Source organism: Morone saxatilis, unplaced genomic scaffold, assembly GCF_004916995.1.
Source record: "Morone saxatilis isolate NCDOM2014 unplaced genomic scaffold, NCSU_SB_2.0 Contig4, whole genome shotgun sequence".
Classification (NCBI taxonomy): domain Eukaryota; kingdom Metazoa; phylum Chordata; class Actinopteri; family Moronidae; genus Morone; species Morone saxatilis.
In genome coordinates, this window is record NW_023339984.1 from 12,673,054 (window position 1) to 12,697,050 (window position 23,997).

Sequence of the window (23,997 nt, forward strand, 5' to 3'; positions counted from 1 at the left end):
AACAAATCATCTTTTTAAATCGACTCCACTCGACTAAATAGTCTCTAAAAATGTTAAATTTTTTAGCAATTAATAAAATATTAACAAACTGTAGCATGCAATGAAATATATGACTGTGACTTTGAATTTTTTTTGTCATTCTTTCAAAGTAAATTTAGTATTTGTTTGTTATAAAGCTTTTTTATAAATGTCATTTTCTGAAATCAAAGATATATAAAAAAACAATAATAACCTAATACATGATCATATTAATGAAAAATAAAATAAATAAAATTTAATTCTTCAACTCAATAAACATACACAAAATTGTAGTGAAAAGTGTCAGTACAAATGAATATATTTGTAAGAGTAAAAAGTACCTGATTTGTGCAGTTGTATCCACCAAGCAGCAGCAGACTGGCTGTGTGTCTTCTAGGAAAAAGCAGCAGTGTCTCCTGTCTTTATACCAATCCCTCCTCAGTGGGCAAGCTGATCCCGTCATTCTCCTTCTTGTTAAGTCTGATTTCATGAATAATTCATCACACAATCAGAACCACAAATGAGCACACTAAATGGTGCCTTTTTTTTATTATCATCATTATTATTGTTATTATTCCCATCTCCGGTGCGCACGATTAAACATGAAATTAAATTAATGTGATGGTGAGAAAAATATTTTTCTAATAGCCCTGCATTAACCCTCTTGTTAATTTGAAAACAGATTTAGGGAAATTAATTTCAAATTTGAGCACAGTTTGTGAGGGGAAGAAAAAACCCCAGCCAATTTAAGTATTAATTTGTGTAACAGCTCAATTTGTTTGCCAGTGGAGATATGCTAATATGTCTTTTCAAACTAGCTGAGGAGAGAAGAGATTTAACAGAGGTTAAAATGAAACATTAAAAAGTAGTGAAAACTAATTCTGATGAACATAATTACGTTATATGTGCTGCTCTGTTTAACAAAAAAGATTGCATTAGGCATGTAGCAAACTTGTTTTTTTATCCCCTCTATAGTACTAAATCTAATGTCTATTAGTCATTATTTTTATTAAATTGGCATTTCAGTAGTAGCTACATACACAACATTATCCCTTGTGTGTGTGTGTGTGTGTGTGTGTGTGTGCCCCTTTAAAACAGCCAGAAGGTGAGTGTGTGCTCTACAGTGAAGCGGTTAAACGGAGGTTAACATGTGTTAAGGCAGAATACAAACATAATTAGGCCGCATTAAGTTCATGACTGAGTACATTTATTTCCTGAATATATTTTCCTCTTTCTTGTAGATTTTTCTGATGTCATTGATGTGTGGGGTTTGAATCGAGGTCAAGGTTGTTAAAATACAAAATACACTCTGAAGGTACATATAAAATTGATGTAACAACACATACTATGATATGCTAAAGGCCCACTGGTTTACTTTTTCCTACTGCTTGCACAGGTAAACTACAAACTGGCTGCATGAATCCCTTATGCTGTGAGTTTCTTATGTTTCATTCATGCTGGCTCTTTTTTACAATAAATAAATAAATGGTGCTGTGCTGTTGTAGTATCATCTAAATGCAAATCTAATAGTTATTAAATTTCAAACAGAACTTATCTAGTTGACAAGAGTATTCTATGTATGAATAATTAATGTAAACTCAAAGGGCCACCTATTCTTGTAGCTATGAACGGCAAAAAATAGTATTAATAAGTAATAGGTACTAATATCAGTTATTGGGTGTTAAATTTCCCCAAATATGTTAATTTCTAGAGTAGAATTACTCAATTTTAGAGACTATTCTAGAATAGAATTGTTTAAACTTTTAGAGTGTATACTTGTATTCTAGAGTATTCTGGAGAGTATTCTATGATAGAATAGAGTATTTCAAAATAGAACTGTCTGGACTATTCTATTGTATTCTAGAATGTTCAAGGAGTATTATAGAATGGAATTGTTTAACTTCCAGTAGAGGGTATTCGAGAATAGTGTTGTCCAAAATTATATAAATGATATTCTGTTAAAGAAAGTATTCTAGAATCAACTATTTAAGTGTCCAGAGTATTCAAGAACAGAATTGACTGAAATTCTAGAGTATTCTATTCTATTCTATTCTAGAGTATTCTCACTATATATAACAAAAAATATAACAAATTCATTCAATACGTTCCTTGACCTTTGTTATATACAGGTACTCTAAATCAATTGGTCTAAATTGCTGTGGTTCTTTAATGTACTGTGTTGTACATCAGTTTACAGAGGCCACCTCTGGATACCGCTCCCCCTCAGGAACAGGTGAATAAGATGTGGTCTGATGTGCTGGAAAAACACCTGTAATATTCCAGGTCTGTGAGAGGATTGAGGTCCGAGACCTGTAGTGCTCCTGAAAAGCAGGCATCACTGCTCTCCAGTTTGCATCACAACGCATTAGAATGCACCTGCAGCAATAAAAAAAAAAGCCTTCTCTCTCTCTCTCTCTCTTCCCTTCTCTCTCTATCTGTCAGGCAACATCGGCAGCAGCAGACAGTTGCCATGGCAACACAAGCAGATGTTACAGGGTTTCTCCTATGTGATGGGATGTGAACTGTTGACCTCTGCCTTTAAAAAAAAAGAGAAATGGCAGTAATGGATATGGATTTATGAGTGTATGGGCTGTAACCACATTGCCTCTAACGCAGCTTGGCACACCATATGCCACTGTATGCATTTTTTATGATGTAGGCCTACTTACTTGCAGGGGTTGAACGATTCACTTCGCTCATGGGCTCTGGGGCTTTGCAGCAGTACACACACATACTGTATGTTGACACTATAGATCAAAGACTGTACTTTTACCTCTGTATATATGTGATGACATAGACAATGGTGTATCTTTTGTAAGCAACAGGTTCTACAACCAAGACAAAACTGAATCCAGACAAGAGTTGTTATATTGAAAAGAAAATACTGCAGCTCAGGCTAACATATGAATGACCTAACCTTCTACATGTGACTCACACACAGCTGAACCAACTCTAGACCTAATTTGACAGACTAGGATACATATATGCATTAATGGCTTCAGGCACAAAGTGAGTCACAGCAATGCCACAATAAGCACAAGGGCCTACCCCTGCGTGCCTTCCACAGGCTACAACATGCAGGCTGCAGGCTTTGACACTTTACATACCCAAAGACATACTTGACCGGCAGTTCTTACAAGACTGTCTTGTTTTGTTTAGCATTTATGTTGCTGTCTTTGCAGCAAACAAACATTGTATGCTGTCATGTAGGACACAAGCACTTGTTGAGAGGTATTGTTAAAACTGGCCTCAGGCTGCACTGTAATAAACAACTGATTTGAAGAAAACCAACATTTTTATTTACTTAAACCAGGATGGTCTATTAATGTTAAAATATATTTTTGCCCTGATGGGATTGGCAGCATAATTGTAATAGTAACTATTTAATTTTATTCATCCACACAGGTGGAGTTGACAAACAGCAAAGATCACTTACTTTCTTGTGAAATAACTAAAACTATAGATTAAACCAAATGTAGTCTGAGTTTTTCTTCACTTTCCAACGTTGCTCCATGCAACTAATGGACGTGTCTTTGTGCCCATTTAATTAGCTGTATAAAATTCAAATGGCCAGAATTAAACTAAGCCAAAGCGAGTTGCTACATTTTTTAAAATGCTGCCTTTATGCGGCTGGAGGTCGAATTGGTGTGTGGACAGAGGGAGACCCATCATCCTGGCCACTGAGCCAATTATTTCCTCCCACCCATCGACCTCACCGGCGGAGAAAAGCATTAAATACAGGAAAGGCCATGTACTTTTCAATTTAAACTTGGAGGTTCATTGATTTGTTTTTAAATTCTTTGAGCTCATGTAGAGGAGCAAGGACATAATAACAAAAGGCGTACTGAAGCAGTGATACATATACAGGCTTCTTTTTTCTTCATAAGGTCACCCTACTAGAAGTGTTAAATATGACTTTTATTTTGCCATTCTGACAGCGGTCATGCAAATGTCCAAATGGAATGATTCAAAATGAGACTGTGTTTATTTGAAAAAAAGTGGAATTGACTCAAAAACCGTTGGTGCCCTTTATGTCATTTAAAGTGGAAGATAACTGATGATCTCTGGTTTACAGTGTTTGTACAACACCAAGTGAGTCGTGCATTGTATGTATTACCAAGTAATTAGAGGATCAAAAGAGTAATAGAAACATCCTAACAATAAATGAATAATAAACCTCTTAATAAGGACTAAGGTCACTGTTTTGCCCACAGAACAGCTGCAATCCTGCTTGGAATGCTGTAATTCAAGTCATGAACTGTGTATAGTTGGACAAGAAAAGCCTCCTGGTGTATGAGGATAAAGAAAATTGGTGTCATATTCTGTTGCTTTCCAAGAAGGGTGATGACTGTGACTGCTGAGGCCATGGAAGATGTTTATTCTATTCATGATCCGATCCTGTTTATGTATGGCAGCATGTATTATGGCCTGATAGTCTCTGACTGTAGTAACAACACGAGGAAAATAAGACCCGCTGTAAAATGGCTCCATACTGTGTTATGACCACGCAATGCTGACCTGAAGGCATCCTTTGTCTCTCTGCAGAGGTAACGCAGGTCTTGATGTGGGATAAAATGACGACAAACAACTCATCAGATCATGTTTCATTATTCTCAATGCTTCAGGTTTTTGCTACGTAGCGAAGGTTGTGCTTGAGGTTGTGGATCCTTGTGGCCTTGAAGTTGCTTCCAGATAGCTCATAACACACGGTTTTGATACTGAGACCCAGAGGTGGTAGGGCACTGCTGTTGTTAATCTTGTGAGGACAGTTCATTGACTGTATTTGAGTCTGTGAGCTTTTGATTGTTGAATAATGAAGTTAGTTTGGCACTGGTCTTGGTCTGCAAAAAAAGTAATTTTCAGTTGTCAAAAACGTGTCAGTAGCTCGAAGCAAGACAGAATAAAGCAAGTTGCTGCACTAGAATCAAGAGAAATTTCTTGTTTTAAGAAAATCATCTTATAGGACTCAATTATAATGGTAAAATGAAGATTTTTACTGTGTCACCATTTTTTCTTTCTTTCTTGTCACCAATGCCTCTAGTTAGGAAACAGTAATTTGACCCCTTTGTCTTCTATAAATTGCAAAAATTGTTACAATCCAGCCATAAACTCCTCTATCATATGGTGTTCTGGTTATTTTGGCTACCCCTTATTTATTTCTCCAGACAGCATGCAGGCCGCAAACATTGTCTCGAAAACATGTGTGTATACACATACATACACACAGTTGACCTAAGCAGATTAAAAAAATAGTCCTTTGAAGATTGACTTCATTATACAGACACACAATCAATCTTTAATCTGCTCCTCACCTCCATCCAGAGCTGTGACTCCCGCTCTCCGCCGGCACATCAAACTTTCATAAGGGTAATCGAGATAAACCTGAAATGGAACAACTGCTCCTTCTGTATAATCCCAGAGGAAAGGTGAGAGAAAACGTTTTTAAGGTGTTACAAGGTGCCAGACGGCTCTCTGAATTAGCCTTTCCACCCAAATGTGCAACCTGGACGGCAGTCGAATGGTATCGAGCGTAAGTGTTTTCCAATAGAATATTCTACGGGTGCCCGAGGGAGCGGCTAGTGTGTGTGTGTGTGTGTGTGTGTATGTGTGTGTGTTTCCTGATGTTTGAGGTTAAATGTATCCTGCAAAAACTTGAACATTTTGTGCTAAAATATTGTGGGAAATTATTTTGGGCTTTTTTTTTTATATCAAGAGATTAAGAAAGTAAGTAGTTTAGATGAGAAAAAAACAAACGAGTAAAAAAATCTCTTGTTCTGTTGCAGCAGTTGACATAACTATGTGTGTGTGGGTGCGTGCATAATAAGTCTGTGCAGTCATGTAATTCCCTGCTAGTCTGTTATACGAATCTTTTTTCTCTGTCTTATATAATGTAGCTCAGATAAGGTGAACGGGTCATTCAAGGATCTGCTGGATTAGGCTCCCTGTGCATGTGTGTGTTTGAATGTGTGTGTGTGTGTGTGTGGGTTCAGAACAACGGCAGAAAAGAAAATTACATAGACAAAACATCCCAGCGTGATGCAAATACACCAAAATAAACATTACCCAAGGGCGGACGTTCATGCATGCATGCATCTGTACAGTGTATACATCTGCATGTATTAAATAATGAGCAAAACACAGAGTACTAGTGTACAGATGGGATTCTGTGTTCACCACTAGGGAGTGCTCATCTTCTGTGAACTTTTGACCCCTGCTTTTGGGCATTCAAACAATATCACATCAGCTATTACGTGATCCAGCTTTGATTAATTAGGCGAATGTGATGGTACACACTGACTCTATGACCCTCAAAATGAGGATAAAACCCACGCAGGACGATTAAAGGGGCAAAACAAACAGGGTGGGTGAAGTGATGCAGATTGACAAACTATGAAACAGAGGAGAAAGAGAGAAAAGAGAGATTGGATCGTGGGAGGAGAAGGAAGAGAGGAGCTGACAGCAGTGGTCATAGATGCGAGTGCGTTTTGCTCAGTGCAGTTTGACATGTTGCTCTGCCTGGATTAAAATACACAGAGGCTTTCCGTCACTCACAGCTGACCGCCGATCTGTACATCCATCCTGCCCTGTGCTGGATCGATCTTTGCCTCTTTTATCTCTTTCTACCATGAAGAGATTACTGACGGGCCTCAGTTTGAAGTGAATGAAAGTCAGTCACATGACCGCAGACCGACTACAGGGAAGCCAAATCAGAATCAAATCAACCATAAGAGATGACCACAATAACATACAAAGTGAAACAAAAGGACAGAAAACGACTTTAAATCAACATATTTTGATTCTCTTTTTAAAGTATTACAATAGGACAGTTTGGTGGAAGCGGCAAAATTCGAAAGAAATAGTTTTTTACGCTCGCTTGAGGTGGTTTTTGCAATTTTCAAATACTCTTAGAGGGAGATGGAAACACTTTCTCTTAATAATTTCTAATTGTAGTGGACATTTAACTCACATGACTGATCAACTGTTTCCGCTCCTCATCGTTCCCATGGCTCTACAATACATCCATGATCGCTCCACACAGGTCTGACATAACCTTCCTCACAGGCATTAAAAAAAAAACAGAAATGTCATGTTTCCATCATTTTTTCTGCCTTGTTTTTCATTTAAGGTTCGACTGGCGCTCTTTTTATTATGACATTGTGTTGCGCCCTCTTCTTCTAGTTTTTGGCGCAACCTCCTGTTTCTTATCTCTTTCAGTCTGGGTGTCTTGCTCCTTTATGCGAGGGGTTGGGGGGCCTTTTACATGTGCCCGGGGACCCGTCGTCTTACGATCCAGCCATGCTTTCTACCCCATATTCTTCTCAGTCAGGCCAAAGTCACATCTTGAATTTCCTCTTCCTCCTCCCGCTGCTCTCTTTTCCCCTGCCGTTCCTCAGCCTTCAGGCGTCTGCCACCATGAGCTGATCAGAGGACGCTCACTTCTGACCAGAAATGTTCATCATCCCCTCGTCTTGTATCCTGACCTTCAGCTGAACTTGCCTCACAGCTCCAAGGAAGCCACTGAGACAGAGAAGCAAAATGTCAAAGATTGGGTGAAAAAGCAGCAGGTTCAACTTTTTCACATCTTTTGCTGAACTGTAGTACTTTTCTAATGTCTTGAACTTGTCTTGCACCTCTTGGTCTTGTTCTCCTCAGGGCAAAAAATATTTCAAAAGTATTTCAGATCTAATTTTCCCTATTATGTTTATTGTTTATACATTTTCAACATCGGTCAAGGCTCATGAAGATGTTCCTCTTTGCACCAAATGTCAAGATGGTGTTTAAGGCCAGCTCATTCCAGTCCAAGTGCAACTAAAAATATGTGTAGGACATTCCAGATGAGAGGTTCTGCCTTTTGCACGTAGTAAAAAATACAATATTTTATTTATGCTGCAAGATACACAGCATGTTGCTTTCATTGTCAAAAACCCTCCTCAGATATCGCACTGTATAAATAAAATCTATATAAGTACATTTTTTTCATCATAACTCATTCAGCCATAAGAGAAAAGCTAAACACATTAAAGATCAAATACAGTGTGCCTGTTGTATATACAGAGTTAAATGTGGTCTGTGAACTAGATACAGGACAAATGTTTTAAAACTGTAAAAATAAATGAGAAATACATCACCTAAGTTTTTCATCGTCCACACAACACACGTGGTCACATCAAATATGTGTTAAAAAGATGAAATTAAAAAGACAATTTTTTGCAACTCTGTCTTCAGATTCAACCTGTAGATTTTATGATCTTTCAAATGTTAGTTTGAGTATACATTTCACTCCGCTCATTTAGCTTCTTTACTGTGTGCCATGCTGGATATGAATACTGTGAGTTTGATTTGCAACACACTCTGACAGCTGCTTGCACGGGACTCCATCAGCCAATCGTTTCAAGGGCCGCGAGCCTCTCAGCCAATAGGACGGCATTTGGCCCTGGGTGGGGTGTGTCTCATTAGCTAGATTCCAGGACCTGGCTGTGGCCCACTGGACGCACTCAGCTGGAAGGGATGCAGTCCAGAGGGGGATTTCTTTATCTGCAGCATCGTCTCCTCTTCCTCACTCTCTCTCTCTCTCGTCCTCCCCTCCCTTTTTAGGAAAGAGGGGGCAGGCGAGAAAGTAAAACACACAGAGAAACACAAAATTGTGTTTATTTCTCTTGTTTTTTGTTGAAAATCTTCAACACTCTGTTATCTGAAATGGCAGATTTCCTCATTTCACACATGAGCAGGCGATGCTACTTTCAAGATCGGCTGAAGTTTAAGTGTCTGTCCTCGCAGACATCTGGACGCCTCTTTACCCCTGCTGGAACATTTTGTGCTTTTGTTGCCCTCCTTTGTGCTATTTTGGGTACAGACTAAATAACTATGCTTTTTGGGGATAAATTCATATTTTTCTCCTCCAAAAAACCTATTTTTGCCTCATAATGTATTTCTGTAATGAGGCCCTTAACGCTTTGCCACCACTATTCACAATTCACAAATCAATAGTCAATGCTTGCTTCAAGATTGGCGGAAGCTGTCTGTTCTCACAGCCATGTGTCCACCTCTTTAGCCCAGCAGGAACATTTTGTACTTTTTGTGGCCCTCCTTTGCGCTACAACTATTTTGGGTACGGACTCCAGAGGGCCTGTGTGGGATCATGGCTGGTTTATGTAACTGGTCGGAGCGGGGCTATCTAATTCTGAAAGGCTAACGTTATCTAAATGTACGCCCTGGGAGGTAGCCGAGATGGGGAAGGGTGGGGGTCAGATCTGGAACTCCTCATGGTCCATCAGGTTCAATATAAATCCTTGCCCTCAAGGGACCAGCATTGACCTTTACAGCCACGATCATGCTACCTGTCAACCAAGCTGGACTCCACTTCGGCCAGTGGTGACATCTGCAGAAACAGAATAAAGTTAATAATCCAAAATATTTTGGGAATTATGAATAATATGCACAGAGAAAACAAAGAGTTGCTAACTAATGGTTTTATTTATGGTAATGATATATGATCAGTTAAGAAGCTAAGAAATCCTACACGAGATAAATCCATCACGACACTTGTTCTTTCCTTATTAGCTAGCACTTTAATTAATCAGGAAGTCCCCTCAAATGGACTGTTGGATCACATCTGAACCAAAATCCATTTATTAACAACTTATTAACATGAATTTATAAAGTCCATTTGAGGGGGGCTTCCTGATTAGTTAAAGAGATAGCTAAAAAGACAAAGCTAGCGTCATACTGGAGAAGGATTTTCCACAACCTGGAAGCCCAAAGGTTGTTGTTATTAATGTCTTATAAACCCAGACCCTAACAGAAAGTGGTAACAACAAATGAATTTAAATAGCTTAGTAACAATTGAGTATGTTGTCTAATGTAAACAATTATAAAAGAAAAATAATTTTCAAATTGAACTACAAAGATATAAACAGTTTAATTAAAAGCGAGATACACTTTGGATTTTACTCACATGCAAGAAAACAAGATTTTTTTGTTACAGTGAATCATTAAATACAGTGAAAATTAAATGTGTATTTTAATAACAGATACATTTTTAAATATACTGACTTCTAGGTATTCTTTCCTCACAAAAGCTATGTGTTTTATTTATAATGGAGCCCATCGTTTTTTTTTTCTACTCGCACAATCCAAACGCCCAATCAGAACATGATTTATCATAAACTAGCATCAGACTGCCATGCTAATTACGGTGAGTCAGAAATAAACCTGGAGTATTAAAGGCACTTGAATATTAATGGGGGTGTTAAAGCGGAATCACATTTATTTCCCTCCTGGGTCAAGTACTGAAAAGAAAAAACATTGTTTGAAAGACCATTATTCAAATGAGAGTGCACAGACCTTAATAGAAATCATCCTAACCATTAACTTCTGTTTTAACACAGCCCAGTAATTTTGTTTCCAACATTTGTAGACATGATTGACGGTGCTGTTCCTGCCTATTGTAGAGCATGTAAATGTGGCCTCATCCATATTTCCCAAAAAGCCTCATTCAGGACCTTAAAAGGCTCCAAATAAAGATAAATTAGGGTTACCGTGTTGCCTTAATCTGAACTAATGCCAGCTAAAACCGAAATGAGTGCCCAAGAGTGGTTTCATCATTTACTGTTTGCACCATTCAGTATGACGATGCCGATATGGAGCAAGGATTCACCTTTGAACTCACAGATATAGCTGTGATTTTTGTTTCCTGAATGGCCTTGAATGGAAAGAAGAAAGAGTGTGATGGTTGTTGGGATCAAAGGTCCGAGGTTAAGAAATGTGTTTTTATGAAAAATACAACACAACTCGATGTTCTGCACCCACATATCCTGTAACTTCTTCTTCTACTTCATTGAAGCTAGAAAATGCCGACACCAAGTAAAAAATTCAAACATTAAGACACCGTGTATTTTTAGGGTACTTACATGAAATGAAAAGCGAGAAATATACTATATTATGAATGACTAATACATAATTTAAACCAATACACATTTACTGGGTAGATTGATGCCACTCTTATGTCTCTGTGTTCGCTAAATATGAGGCTACTGCTAGCAGCCAGTTAGCTTAGCTTCGCAACTCACGAAACCACCCATAAAACCGCAATATGTCCGTTTTACTCTTCGTTTTTTGGTGGATAAAAACTAAATATAATGTGTAATTAGTGTGCCTTAGAGTTTTTTTACTTTAGACAAAGTCAAACGGTTTCCTTGTTTCCCAATCTTAATGCTATGCTAAGCTAACTGGCTGCAGAGAACAAATATGAGAGTGGCATTGGTCTTCTTATATCTATCTATCTATCTATCTATCTATCTATCTATCTATGTAAAAATGCATTTTATAATGATATAGGCTGCTACAAAAGTTTTTGTCTTGCGGTGTTCCAGAGGTTTAAACTTTAAACAGCCTAAAACCATTTAACTAAACCACTAATAACCGTGTCTTTGAATTCTCCAGAAAACCACCAGGCACTCTGTTATCAATCCAAGCTTATAATCAATAAATCAAGTGTTGTGATAGGCCTACTATAAATGAGATATGTGGTGATAAATCTACGGATTTAAAAACTCAGAAAGGGCGTTGCTTATGACATATTATGGCTGAGTTTGTGGTGGATACCTGATATATTTAAAACATTATGCTAAAATGTATGAAAATTATGTCTGCATCAACTGTAATTTCGCAATTTTTTTTCTCTCTCCTTAATTTCTCCCCAGACGCTTTGAAAACAGTCACACCCCGCAGAGATGATCAAAGAAGCAGGGATCCATCTTGACACAACACCCTCTCATCTCGCCTCTAAAGGCAGCTCACATTGAATGGACAGATTAAAAAAACATTGCTGCCACCTTAGATACAGACCAGCACTCACACTCCATAATTTTTAGCCTGATGATTGCACACGAGTGTTTTTGGCTGTTGCATCTGGCTCCGCGGATGATGGAAGTTGTTGTACGTATCCACCCGCATTTTTCCTGGCTGTCAAAAATTGCATTCTGAGAAAGCCGTACTCCTCTCATCAAGAGTCATAATTTACTTGTCAAAGCAGGAGTCCTCTCAGCGTGCGGGAGGCCTCCTGGGGTTATAATTGCGAGACAGTTTGGTTCTCCTGAAATGCCTCCAGTCAAGATGGAGCACGGGCCTGCTAGTCAGCCTTTGTGTGCTCTTCCTTTTAAAAGTAGCCATTTACACAGAAAATTGTAAAACATGGTTAAAAAAAAAGGAAAAAAAGAAAAATATTTGACTAGCTTCACTATACTTTCACCATCAACTCCTTGTCATCAGTGACTTTCAACACTGATTACCTTGGTGCTCAGAGAGTAATCTCTACACTGACACAAGGTCCCCATCTTGTGGAGAGAGTAGGAAACTCTGTATTTTATGTGCAGGTCAGCTAAAGTTTGTCTTAGAAATCATGTTGGATATGATTTTTTAAGCAATGAATAAGTAATAAAAAATCATAGGAATCTTTCATTGAGCAGGATGTCTCAATTAAGTGGTGAAAAGCAGCATTTTTCTCAAGTAGAATTTTGTAGTTTTACTGGAATATTTTTTGCTGCTGCCACATTTTGGAAGGAGGCATTGTACTTTGAGATGTACAGTAACTGCTTACTTTTCAGATTAAAAACATACACTTATAAAAAACAATGTAGGCTAATTGTTCAAGATTAAACCACCTTCTTCTTGCATAAAAAAAGAGTAAGTGAGTGTTTCATGTAGCCAATGTTCCCAAAAAGGTAAAACGATCAAATATTTCACCAAAAAAAGAAAAGATTGTAAAAAAGTTAAGAACATAAACAAAAAATGTCTTCTTTCCTGCCTCATTTATCACCTCACAACCCCTCAGATTTATCATGTGACCCTTTGGAGGGGCCCGACCCCCTAAAAATCTTAGGTGCTTTTAATAAAAATGCAGTATATTCATTTTGTGATATTGGTACTTTGACTTAAATAAAGTAAATAAAGGATTTCACACCTCCGGTTACATTTATTCAAAAATATTCACATAACATGATGAAAAACACCTTTTTTACATGATAAATTCACAGTCTCATCACAGTTCTACATGCTGTTCAAAGCCACCACATCCTCCATTTTCTCAAATAATCCCTCAATCATTGAGTTGCTTTTCTTGCTGGTCAGTACGTGATACCTGCCCCCGCATCTCTCTACAAGTCCCATTAGCTCCCCGTTCCTCAGGATGTGCTGCTCTGCGCTCTCCCCTAAAATTTCCCCCCATGTGAACAGCACCAGTGTGCGCCGCCAAATGTCTTCCCCGAGCAAACTCATGTGCTCCTCTATGGCTCTCCTGTACTTCCTTGTGCAGGTCAGGAAGGCCGGCATGAGCAGGAGGACGACGTGAGGTCCTGGGTGACACCAGGATATACTGTCATGGATGCTTTTCCTCTGCATCGTGTTGGTCGGATCCGGTCCGTCCCGCCACCTCAGTCCTAGTGGTTCCACGACAGCGAGGCGTCGTCCAGCTATCTGACCTCTCCAGGGCCTGAAGTTAGACCCGTCTTGTTTGGATGCCTCTCCACTCAGGATGGTGACTCCGGCTGGGGAGTGAGACGACCAGGACTCCCCTAACACCATCACCCTCAAATCTGACCCTGGAGGCTCTTTGTTGTTTGTGCTTCTGTGACCCTGACTTGTAGATAAAAACTGGAAATCTTTATTGACCTCTGCCTTTTCCAAGTCCTTTCTATCTTTTTTCTTCTTCGTCCCTTCCTTTTCCTCAGCCGTCTTGATCCCTTTTAGTGTTTCAGGGTGACAGTTATTGCTCTCTGCAGCTGACAATGCTGTTTTCATCCTCTGATCCTCCCCATTCTTTGCATTTTCTCCTCTATCTGACTCTCTTCCTCTTCCCTTTCCCCTTCTCTCACTGACTTCCTGGTACCTTAAATGCAAGTCGTCTTCTGAGTTCTCAACTGTCAGATCAAAAACATCCCTCCCATGGACTCTCCCATTGTCATCAACCTCATGCTGTCCATTCCCTAAACCTCTTGTCTCTCTTTTGAGCAACCCTTCCTCCCGTTCTTTAAGATTCTGTTCCCATTTGTTCAATTTCTCAAGCAAGGTCTTTAATTTTTTCTCTTTGTTGTAAAGTTCCTCCTTCAGCAAAGCCAAGTCTCTCCCCATCTCGTCCAGCTCATGTGTTGTAGAGTTTACGTGCTCATTTCGCATCTGCAACTCTGACTTCCAGTTGAGCAACTCCTGCTCTTCATTTCTTAGATAATACTCCCTGTCTTTCAGCTCTTTCCCCTGATCCTTTATCCCTCTTACCTTCTTCTGAAGGTCTTGGCCATGACAGCTCAGCTCTTTCTGTTTGCCTTCAAGAGCTCTAAGCAAGCTTTCTAGATCCCTTTCCTTTCTCTCGATATTTTGCAGTCTCGTTTTCACCTCTTGCTCGTGTTCTTTTTCCTTACTTTCCAACTTCGCCTCTTTTTTAACAAGCTCTTCCTCTTTTTCATCGAGTTCATGTCCTCTTTTGCTCAGCTCTTCTTCGTTTCTACTCAGAACCTGCTCCCTTTCCCCTACATCTTTTTCCCTTTTCAGGAATTTCTGTTCGATCTCCTCGTCCTTAATTCTGAACTCACTTTGTTCCTCCTTCAGCTGTGTCTGGAAGTGCTCTCTCATTTCATTAATCTGCTTTTCTGCCTCACCTTCTCTCTCTTTCATCCTTTCTATCTCGACTTGCAGTTTGTCATTCGTCTCTTTTAACCCCCTGACCTCCACATCTCTCTCTTTAAGAATACTCTGGATTTCTCCTTCTATACTCTTGACCTGCTCTTCATATCCCTTCAGATGTTTTCTAACTTCTTCACTCTCCCTCTTCACCTCCTCACACTTTATTTTAAGATTGTCCGCCTCTTTTCTCATCTTCTCATTTTGCTCCTGCAGCTCCTCAACTGTCCTCAGACTTTCCTCATATTTTTCTGTGACGTCCGAGATCCTTTGCCGACTTTCTTCCTCCGAACGACTTATAGCGCAGTCCTTCTCCTTTGCGATGGATTCTATGTCCTCGTTCCTTCTCGCAATCTGCTTTTCGTACTCCTGAATCATGCTTATCATCTCCTTTTCCATCTTGCTGTTGAGCTCCTTCAGCTCGGACTTTGTTTGCTCGATTGTTAGCCTCAGTTGGACGAGCTCCTTCTCGCTCTCTCTGTCTCTCTGCCTCAGTCGGTCGAGTTCTTCGTCTTTCTCCTGAAGTTTTTCCATCATTTCGGCATCTTTCTTCCTTCCCTGCTCTGTGTGTTGCTGCTTTATCTCGATAATAGTGGAGGCTTGGTTTTTAATGCTTTCTTTCAGCTCTTCAATTTCTTTCAAGTAGCTCGCACATGCCTTCTTTGTCTCTGTAATCTCGCTGTCTCTCTCTGCAAGAAGACATTCTGCTTGTTTAATTTCTTTTGTTTTATTGTCAATGATTTCTATCAGTCGGTTCATCTCGCTTTCTCCTCTCTCGTCCTTCTTCCTCTGCTCTTCCCTCCATGCTGTCTCCCTGGAGTCGGCCTGTTGTTTAAGACTTTTGATCTCAGTTTCCTTTTCTCTTAGTTTTCCCTCCATGTCATTTAAAAGCTGTAGTTTCATCTCTTCCATCTCCTGTTCTCTGTCTTGCAGTCGCTGCTCAGCCTCTCTCTTTTGATTCAGGATAATTTCTCCTCTCTCTTCTTCTTTTCTTTGCAGGATTTCGTCAGTATCCTTTATATGTTGATTCAGTTTTTCTATCAGTCTTTCTTTTTCTTCGAGTTTTTGCTCAATCTGTGTTTTGAGATTCAAATGATCTCTCTCTCCTTCCTCTTTTGTCTGCCGCAACTGTTGTTCAACTTCTTTTAAATTTTCTTCTATCACTTTTATTTCTCTTTCCCTTTCCTCCAGTCTTTGCTCCAGGTCTTTCTTATCATTTAAATGGTCAATTTCTTTCTCTTCCTTTTGTTGCAGCTTTTCTTTCACCTCTTTCACATTTAATTTCATCTCCTCTATTTCTTTCTCTTTTTCTTCGAGCTGTTGCTCCATTTCTAACTTGTTCTTTAAATTGTCTATTTCTTTCTCTTCCTTTTGTTGCAGCTTTTCCTTTGTTTCTTTGACTTTCAGTTTTATCTCTTCTATCTCTTTCTCTTTCTCCTCCAGTTTTTGCTCCATCTGTTTCTTATGATTTAAATGATCTCTTTCTCTTTCATCTTCTGCCTGACGCAACTGTTCTTTAATCACTTTTATTTCACTTTCTTTTTCCTCCAGTCTTTGCTCTGTCTCTTTCTTGAGATTCATAACAATCATTTCTTTTTCCATGTCACGTTCTTGCATTGTTTCTTTGATTTCATTGATGTGCTGATGTTTTAACTCCTCTATTAGTCGGTCACTCTCCTGCACTTTTTGCAATATGTATTTTTCATGATTTTCACTCATCAATTCCTTCTCTTTTTCATTTTCCAGCACCTTTTCTTTCATTTGGATGGCATAAGTTTCCTCTAGCTCTCTTATCTCACTTTGCCTTTCCTGCATTTGTTTTTCAATGTCTTCTGCAAACTGCTGTTTCAGCTCTTTAATCTCTCGTTGCCTTTCTTGCTCTATGTCCCTTATTTTATCACTGTACTCTTGTTGGAGCCTTTCCATATCTCCCTCTTTTTCTTTCACTTTTCTACCTATTTCCTCCTGGTGTTCAGCTCTTTTCGCCTCCATTACTTTTTCCATCTCTTTCATTTTTCTTGCCATTTCTTCCTGATGCTGCAGTTTTAACACTTCTATCTCTTTTTCTTTCTCTTGCATCTTTTGTATCATGTCTTTCTTGAGTTTTAGATGAATCACTTCCCTCTCTTCTTTATTTTCTAGCATTTTCCCTTCCATTTGGACGAGGTAACTTTGTTCTAACTCTGCTATCTCTCTCTTTTTAGCCAGCATTTGTTCCTCTGTTTCTTTTGCAAACTGCCCTTTCAGCTCTGCAATCTCTCTCTGCTTTTCTTGCTGAATGTCTCTTATTTTATTGTCATGCTGTTGTTTGACCCTTTCTTTATCTTCTGCATAGTTTTTCATCGTCTGATCGATTTCTTCTTTGTGTTGAATTTTTATTGTTTCCATAGTTTTCTCCATGTCACAGATTTTTCTGGCTAACTCTTCCTGATGCTGCAGTTTAATGCCCTGTATCTCTGTCTCTTTCTCAAGGATTTTTCTCTCTATCTCCTTCTCATATTGTGATTTGATTTCTTTAGCTGTCTCCTCCATTTGTTTTTCATATTGTTTTACGTTATCAAGAGTTGTCTGCTTTTCCTCCATCGCTTTCTTTCTCAGTTCTTCCTGCTCTTTTTCTTTTTCAAGTAGTTTTATTTCCATCTCTGTTTTTAGTTTGTCCTCCAGCTCTGCCATCTCCTGTTTTTTCTCTACTGCTCTTCTCTCGAGAACATTATCATAGTGTCTTTTAATCTCGTCCATTTCTGTTTTTAAAGAGTCAACTTTTTCCATCCACTCTGCTTTCTCTTTCTTTTGCAGCTCTATGTTTTCTTCCAATTTCTTTACCTCCCTGATCCACTCTTGTTTTTCCGCTTTAATGGTATCCTCCCTCTGTTTTCTCTCATGTTCATTTTCTGCACTGACACGTTCAAGGTTGAGCAGCTTCAGTTGCTGCTCGTCAATTCTTTCTTTCAGCTCCTCAATCTCTGTCTCTTTTAGCTCCAGGTTGAGCATAGCCTCTTCCTTTTCTCTTTTACTCTGGTTTAGTTCTACGCGGATTCTCTCTTTCTCTATGCTCAGATCCTGAATTTCTCTTTCTTTATCCTCTGTCAGCCATCGCATCCTCTCCTCTAGCTCCCCAATATCAATCTTCCTTTCGCCAATCCTCCTGTCCTCATCCTCCTCTTCTTCCCTTTGAATATCAGTCTTTCCGGGGGATTTCACCTTTCTCTTCCTGTCAAAAAACCACCTAATGCTCTTCATCTCCCTCTCTCTCATTTTTTTTAACTCTGCCTCCTGGCGAAGCATTTTATCTCCAATGTCCTTCAGGCGCTGGTTGAACTTCTCGTTCCTTTGCTGGCTCAGATCCCTGACCTCGTGAACCATGCCGGAGAAAGCCTCACACCTGTTCATTGCAGCCATCTTTTCCACCTTCTGCAGGAGCTCTGTCACCATACTGGAGCCTCCATTTCCTCTTCCTCCTCCATCTACACTGCTGATGACATGGTACCTGCCCCTGCACTTCTCCAGCAGCCACTGGAGGTCCCTGCCCCCACTCTGGATGTGCTGCTCAATATCCACCCCCTGTCGAAGCTGGTCCCCATGGGTGAACAGCAATATCGTGTGTCTCCATACACCCTCGCCCAGAAGCTCCAGATGTTCCCTCACATGTCCCGCCATCACAAGTGTATCCACCCTAAGAGTCAACAGGAGCGCGTGGGGCCCTGGCGGACACAAGGCCACGCTATTGACAATCTCCCTCTTCACCCTCTCAGGCGTGGCACCCGCTACGCCTCCCTCCCAGCCTGGAGTGTCCACCACAGTCACCAGCCGCATAGCCACCTCCGCCTGCTGACGGACGCACTCCTCTGTTACCGCTCCCGCATGGAAGACACCAGTTTTTCCCAGAATGGTGTTCCCGGCAGAACTCTTTCCTGTTTCACGCTCACCCAGGAGAACCAGTCTGACTTCTGGTAAACGTCGGGGAACCTTGGAGAACGAATGGTGGGCGTCTAGCTCGGAACCCTGAACACCATCGCCTGAAAGGGAGAAAGGTTTTCTGTAATCAGGGCATGACAATACAAAGTTCAGCCCTGATAAAATCAAGGAAGTTGATGTTAAAACTGGCAACTAGGCACCAGAAAACCATCAAAACAAGCCAATAAATACAAATCCACCACTAGCTAGTTGGCTTCATAAGTTGTTATTGATGAACAAGTTACCTAAACACTGATTAAGTGTTTAGGTAACTAAGTTTAGGTAAGTCAAATATTGCTTTTAGCTCTGTTCTCTTGATCAAATGATCTCTGTCTTTAGCTGCTAAATGTTTAGCCCACCTTTGTCTGTCTTACATTTGGTGCTCGGCAGGTAGCATACAGCGGGTTTATCAAAGCTGTAAACTAAATGAGTGAAACAGTAAACATTTGAGCCATTTGACCAAACACATTGCACTAAGTGGGCTAATAGTGTTAATTAAAGAGTTCAACAGTAAACAGTCAAAACAAGCAGTTCACTTGGAGTTGTGTTTGCTGCCAGTGAATGTAAGTCCAGTATTCACTCTCCTTTTAGCTTTACTTGGGTCTCCACCCCCTCTCCAGGGAAATATCCAGCTCATTAGTTTTAACATTTGACTTCCTTCACTAGTATGTTCCCAGCTGCTGTTTGGTGCTGGGCAGGTAGCATTCAGTTCAGGTTTATCAGAGCTTTTAGCTGAAAATGGATACCTATGGTTTCTGAAAGTGGTCAGACAACCATCAAGTACCTCCAAAAACTAAAACAGTGCACTAGAAGGGGCTTAAAAACAGTCCACTGTGCTTTAGGTACATCATTATTACAGCACCATCAGCAACCTTATAAGAATGGAACAAATGTGTTTGCATGTGATTATTTTACACATCCAGCAGACAAAGAGCAACATTGGAATTGTGTTTCTGGCCAACTGGTGAATATAAGTCCTACAGAATAATAATAATATCTGGCTCTTTAGTTGCTAAATGCACCACTGAAGACCCTGAACGCTTTATAGCTGAGGGAACTGCAGTCTGATGATAATTCTTTGTGGGTTTGACACTATGAGCCACACCTCTCACACCACACCTAGTCATATGATCTACTGTTGCTATAAAAATAGTGATTAGTGCAGCTTTAGGCATTCATTTATATTTTTCTGTGCCTGATTGTGATATGATGTATTGAGAACGTTTTACAAATTGAACAGACTGAAGAACTTACTCATCAGAGCAGCTTTGATGGCCCCTCTCTGCATCTGCTCCTCCATCTGTCTCTGCTTCTTCCTCCTCTCCCTCGCTCTCCTCTTCCCATCTGCTTCCAGGCCCAACAGAACCGTATTATCCATCTCTATATGACTGCTCCCAATCTTCTTCCTCACCACCATCACCTCAAGTTTTCTTATTAGCTCTTTTACCTGCGTGCCATCTCCTTTGCTCCGGTTATTCACAACATGGTATCTGTTCCCGCACTTCTGGAGGAGTCTCTGGAGCGCTGGGCCACTCGACTGGATTCTTTGCTCCATGGACATCAGGCCTAGTTCATCTCCCCTTGTGAACAGCAGCATGGTGTGCTCCCAAACTTTTTTTCCCAGCGGCTCCAGGTGCTCCTCTATCTCGCTGATGTAGTCCTCTGTTACTGAGGCGCAGGATCGCACCACCAGAAGCACAGCGTGGGGTCCAGGAGGACAAAGCGACACACTCCGTAAAGTCTCTCTCCTCACCCAGTTCGGGGTGCTGTTGAGGGGGTAGTACCACTCCCACCCTGGAGTGTCCACAACCGTGACTTTTCTCCCTGCCACATCAGCTCGCCTTTTCACACACTCCTCCGTGGGCTTTCCGCTCTCGAACCCTCCTCCCAAGATGGTGTTGCATGCTGCACTCTTTCCTGCTCCTTTCCTGCCCAGAAGGACCAGTCTAAGTTCTGAGAGAGCAGGAGGGTGTTGTGAGTCCATGGCGACCTGCAGACTCTCATCTGTGAAGAAAGGGAGAAGTACTTCCTCACTGGACCGTACCGGATAATCTGAATGACACAAAACACAGAAGTGTGACAGTAATCAGTCATCTAGTCTCCTCTTTATACATAAAAACTGCATTTTAAACCTTATTTTTACATAATTGGATTGTTTACAAATTACAAATTAATCTACTCTAATTATCATGAAATTACTAAACATTAAACTGCATTTGATATACAGAAAGTATATACTTGTGTTAGTCAATTCATTTTACAAGCTTATTTCAGATGTATAATACCTGAACAAACAAAGAATGTAAGAGCTCAACCATAAACTCACCACCATCCGCGACGATAAGTGGACTGCAGGTCGTATCTGACGTGTCCATCACTACTCTGTACACTTACATCCGCTTGTCCTTCCTCTTTTTAGTTCCTGTATGTCTTTTACAGGAAGTATTTCTTCACCATCGTTGTGAAAGACGATAGAAATACCCTGAGAGGTAATTGATCCAAAATGAGACTATGTGCTGCACAAACTGAGCACAGACAGTGGAACACTTGCTGCGTCACGTGACCTGCTTGTGGTTTTCTAACGTGTTCTCATCCAGGATGACAGGAAGTCAAGAGATGGCACAGTGAGCTTTTATGAGACATTAACATGCACATGTTTGCAAAACACACAGCAATGCATACATGCATGCTGCACACAGTGGCAGGGATACATTAATGTATGAACATTTTGTACAGAACATGTGTGTGCAGGAAGTCTTCATGAGGAGAGCTGCAGAGCTCATTACCGTCAGACGCTGTCCTGTGGTAAATGTGTGGCACGTCTGTTTCCTTTACTCACAAGTAAAACACAGCTAACTTAGCCTTGTGGTAACAAGTTCCTGCCTCGAATCATGTTGGTGCATTACTTTTAACATGAGCAAAACAGCAGACAGAAGTTGACTATATACAAAATGCACATTATGTGAAAAACGCAATTTATGGTTGCGTTGCATTATTATAATAAAGGTTTAGTTTGTCATCAAAATCTCACGTAGGATACAAAATGAAAGTAACAGCGACAAGCAAGGAAGAGAATCTTTCAGTTTATCAAAGCGTCAAAATATACTGTATGTTCCTCAATTTAACATTAACATAAAGCCAGTAATCACATATAATTCCCCTCCAATGATCTCTTCAATATATTTATACACAATCTCACCGTGACGTCCATTTAGCAATTGTTCTAGAGCATTCAATTCAACATGATCTTCCTTGTAATCAATAATACTTGTATGACTCCCAGATACAGTTAATGTAAAGATCAGGCAACAGGTAAGCAGTCAGATCTGGCAGACGACGCCAAAGGGTCGTAAGCAAAGGAAGGCAGACATACAGGAAAAAGGCTGGAAGCTGCAGCTTGGAAGGCCTCATAGACGATCTGGCAGGGAGTTGGGTGGAAATGGGATGTTGTTTATTCTGAGGGAATAAGTGGGGAAAGAGGAGCAGGTGACTGTGACTGGCAGGAACACACTGAGGGTGGCTACAGGTGAGGCTGGGAATGTCCGTATCTGGCCGTAGCAGGCAAAAAACTGGGCAGCGAATGTGTAGAAAAGATCATGTGATATGATTAAATACATAAATAGCTCTTATTAGTAAGTGTTGTGGATTTAGTGCAATAATTCAATGTAATGTTCAGCTTTTTATGTTGTTAAAGTTTAAACACTTTAACCCTCTGCTATTTAGCATTCAGAGGCAGTATAAATACATTTAATAAACATGTTATAATACAACATGTAGTAGCGGATATAATTATTAATGTATTTGTCCAAGAAGAGCTTGTAGAAATTACACTTGTTTGTCCTTAGAGCTATGTATACAACTACCTTATACGGTATTATAAACCAACGAAATGAGGAGTTAAAGTGAAGTGCTAACCAGAGTTTGAATTTATGTTTTTATGCAAAAATTAGATATTTTTAATCCCCCTAACAGTCGTTGTATTGTGTGAAGAGCCAGTATCCTTTCACCACGCCTGCCTGCTGTCACTGCACCTTGGCTGTGTGTCCCTGGCTGCATACATGGTACAACATGTTTTCATGTCCAGTCCAGTCTGTCCCATGAAAAATGCACACACACACACACATTAGATCATGTCCTTTATGATTCACCCTTTCCTTCAGCACAAGTCAGGGTTAATACAAACAAACCATGTTTATGGAAAGAACTGAATCAGCCGTATTGATTTGGTGCCATTAACCCGAGCAGAGTTGTTTTGAGGTCTGTTAAGTGTTCGGTGAATATTACCATGATGGATGCCTTTTCACATGTGTGCTGCTTTTTGTAAATGTCAAATGAATTACTTTTTATTGGACTCCCTGCAGCAGCAGCCACAGGAGCAGCAGCAGCAGCAGCACTTCCCTCCAAATATGAGGCTGCCTGGCATCTAAAAGACTCCATATCATGAATAAAAAACAGCCCAGAAAATGCTCCCATCAACACTGAAGCTCACAGTTTGCTCACAATTTGCATTGGCATGTGCTGATTAGTGTGCCCCTGAAATTAACTGGTCAATCAAGAAGATAAGTGCTAGTGGTGGAAACGGGAAACCCAGAGGCATACAGTGCAGTGTGTCCTCTGTAATTTTATTCTGCATTGGAGCTTGTTGGTATTTTTAGCTTTGCTTTCACATCTGTCGCTGACCTGGCCATCAGTTTTAAAGTAAAGGTTGCAATAAAGTTTCTTTTTTGAAACATTATGAGGTTGTATCTGCTTTATAAGGAAATTAAACTGTTTTTTATGATCATGTTTTGCGTAGTACTGATGGAAATTCTTGCTCATGGTAGCAGCAGATGATTAAACGAATGAATGAAAAAAGGACTTCTTGTGCATAAGCAATGTAGTGGATCGACTCGCTCTAAAACAGTGGTGTCTTTTATTTTGTTTGGACTCACTTCCTGCGCTTTATTACCCTTCAACACAGTATCAGTGCCAGTATGGAAAATGAGTGAAGGCAGAAAGCGGTCTTAGTAGTATAGTAGTAGTATCAGAGGAAGGACTGTAGGAGTAATAGCAATCGTAGCAGGAATAATGGTGGACATATTATATAACGGTGTCACTGGTAACAGTAGTAATATAGGTAGTAATAGGGCAAAGTGGCTCAGTGATTAGCACTGTTGCCTCACAACAAGGAATGTCCTGGGTTTGAAATCAGGCAAGGCCTTTCTGTGTTGGGTTTACATGTTCTCCCCGTGTTTGCTCCAACCATCAAAACATGTATATTAGGTTTATTCTCCAGTCAGTGCCCTTGTTTCAGATTTGGAGTTGGTCCGTGGGCGCTGCATGGTGTACTTAGGATGGGTCAGATGCAGAGAG

The 23,997-nt window shown here is 40.2% G+C and overlaps 1 protein-coding gene across 1 annotated transcript; it reads right to left on the reverse strand.

The window, feature by feature from the left end:
• Positions 1-12,666: 12,666 nt before the first annotated feature.
• Positions 12,667-21,147, reverse strand: si:dkey-185m8.2 (trichohyalin). The gene is made up of 3 exons (XM_035675519.1): positions 20,972-21,147; positions 19,900-20,697; positions 12,667-18,707 (listed from the first exon to the last, which is right to left on the reverse strand). The coding sequence occupies exons 1-3, from the start codon at positions 21,018-21,020 to the stop codon at positions 13,066-13,068; spliced, it is 6,489 nt and encodes a 2,162-aa protein (XP_035531412.1). The 5' UTR covers positions 21,021-21,147; the 3' UTR covers positions 12,667-13,065.
• Positions 21,148-23,997: the final 2,850 nt, after the last annotated feature.

Excerpts from the sequence above, each read along its gene's own strand:
- si:dkey-185m8.2 (XM_035675519.1), bottom strand. The coding sequence starts at position 21,020 with ATGGACACGTCAGATACGACCTGCAGTCCACTTATCGTCGCGGATGGT. Across the intron at positions 20,698-20,971 it reads ACTTATCGTCGCGGATGGTG|ATTATCCGGTACGGTCCAGT; the intron begins GTGAGTTTATGG and ends TGTGTCATTCAG. Across the intron at positions 18,708-19,899 it reads CATCAAAGCTGCTCTGATGA|GCGATGGTGTTCAGGGTTCC; the intron begins GTAAGTTCTTCA and ends TCTCCCTTTCAG.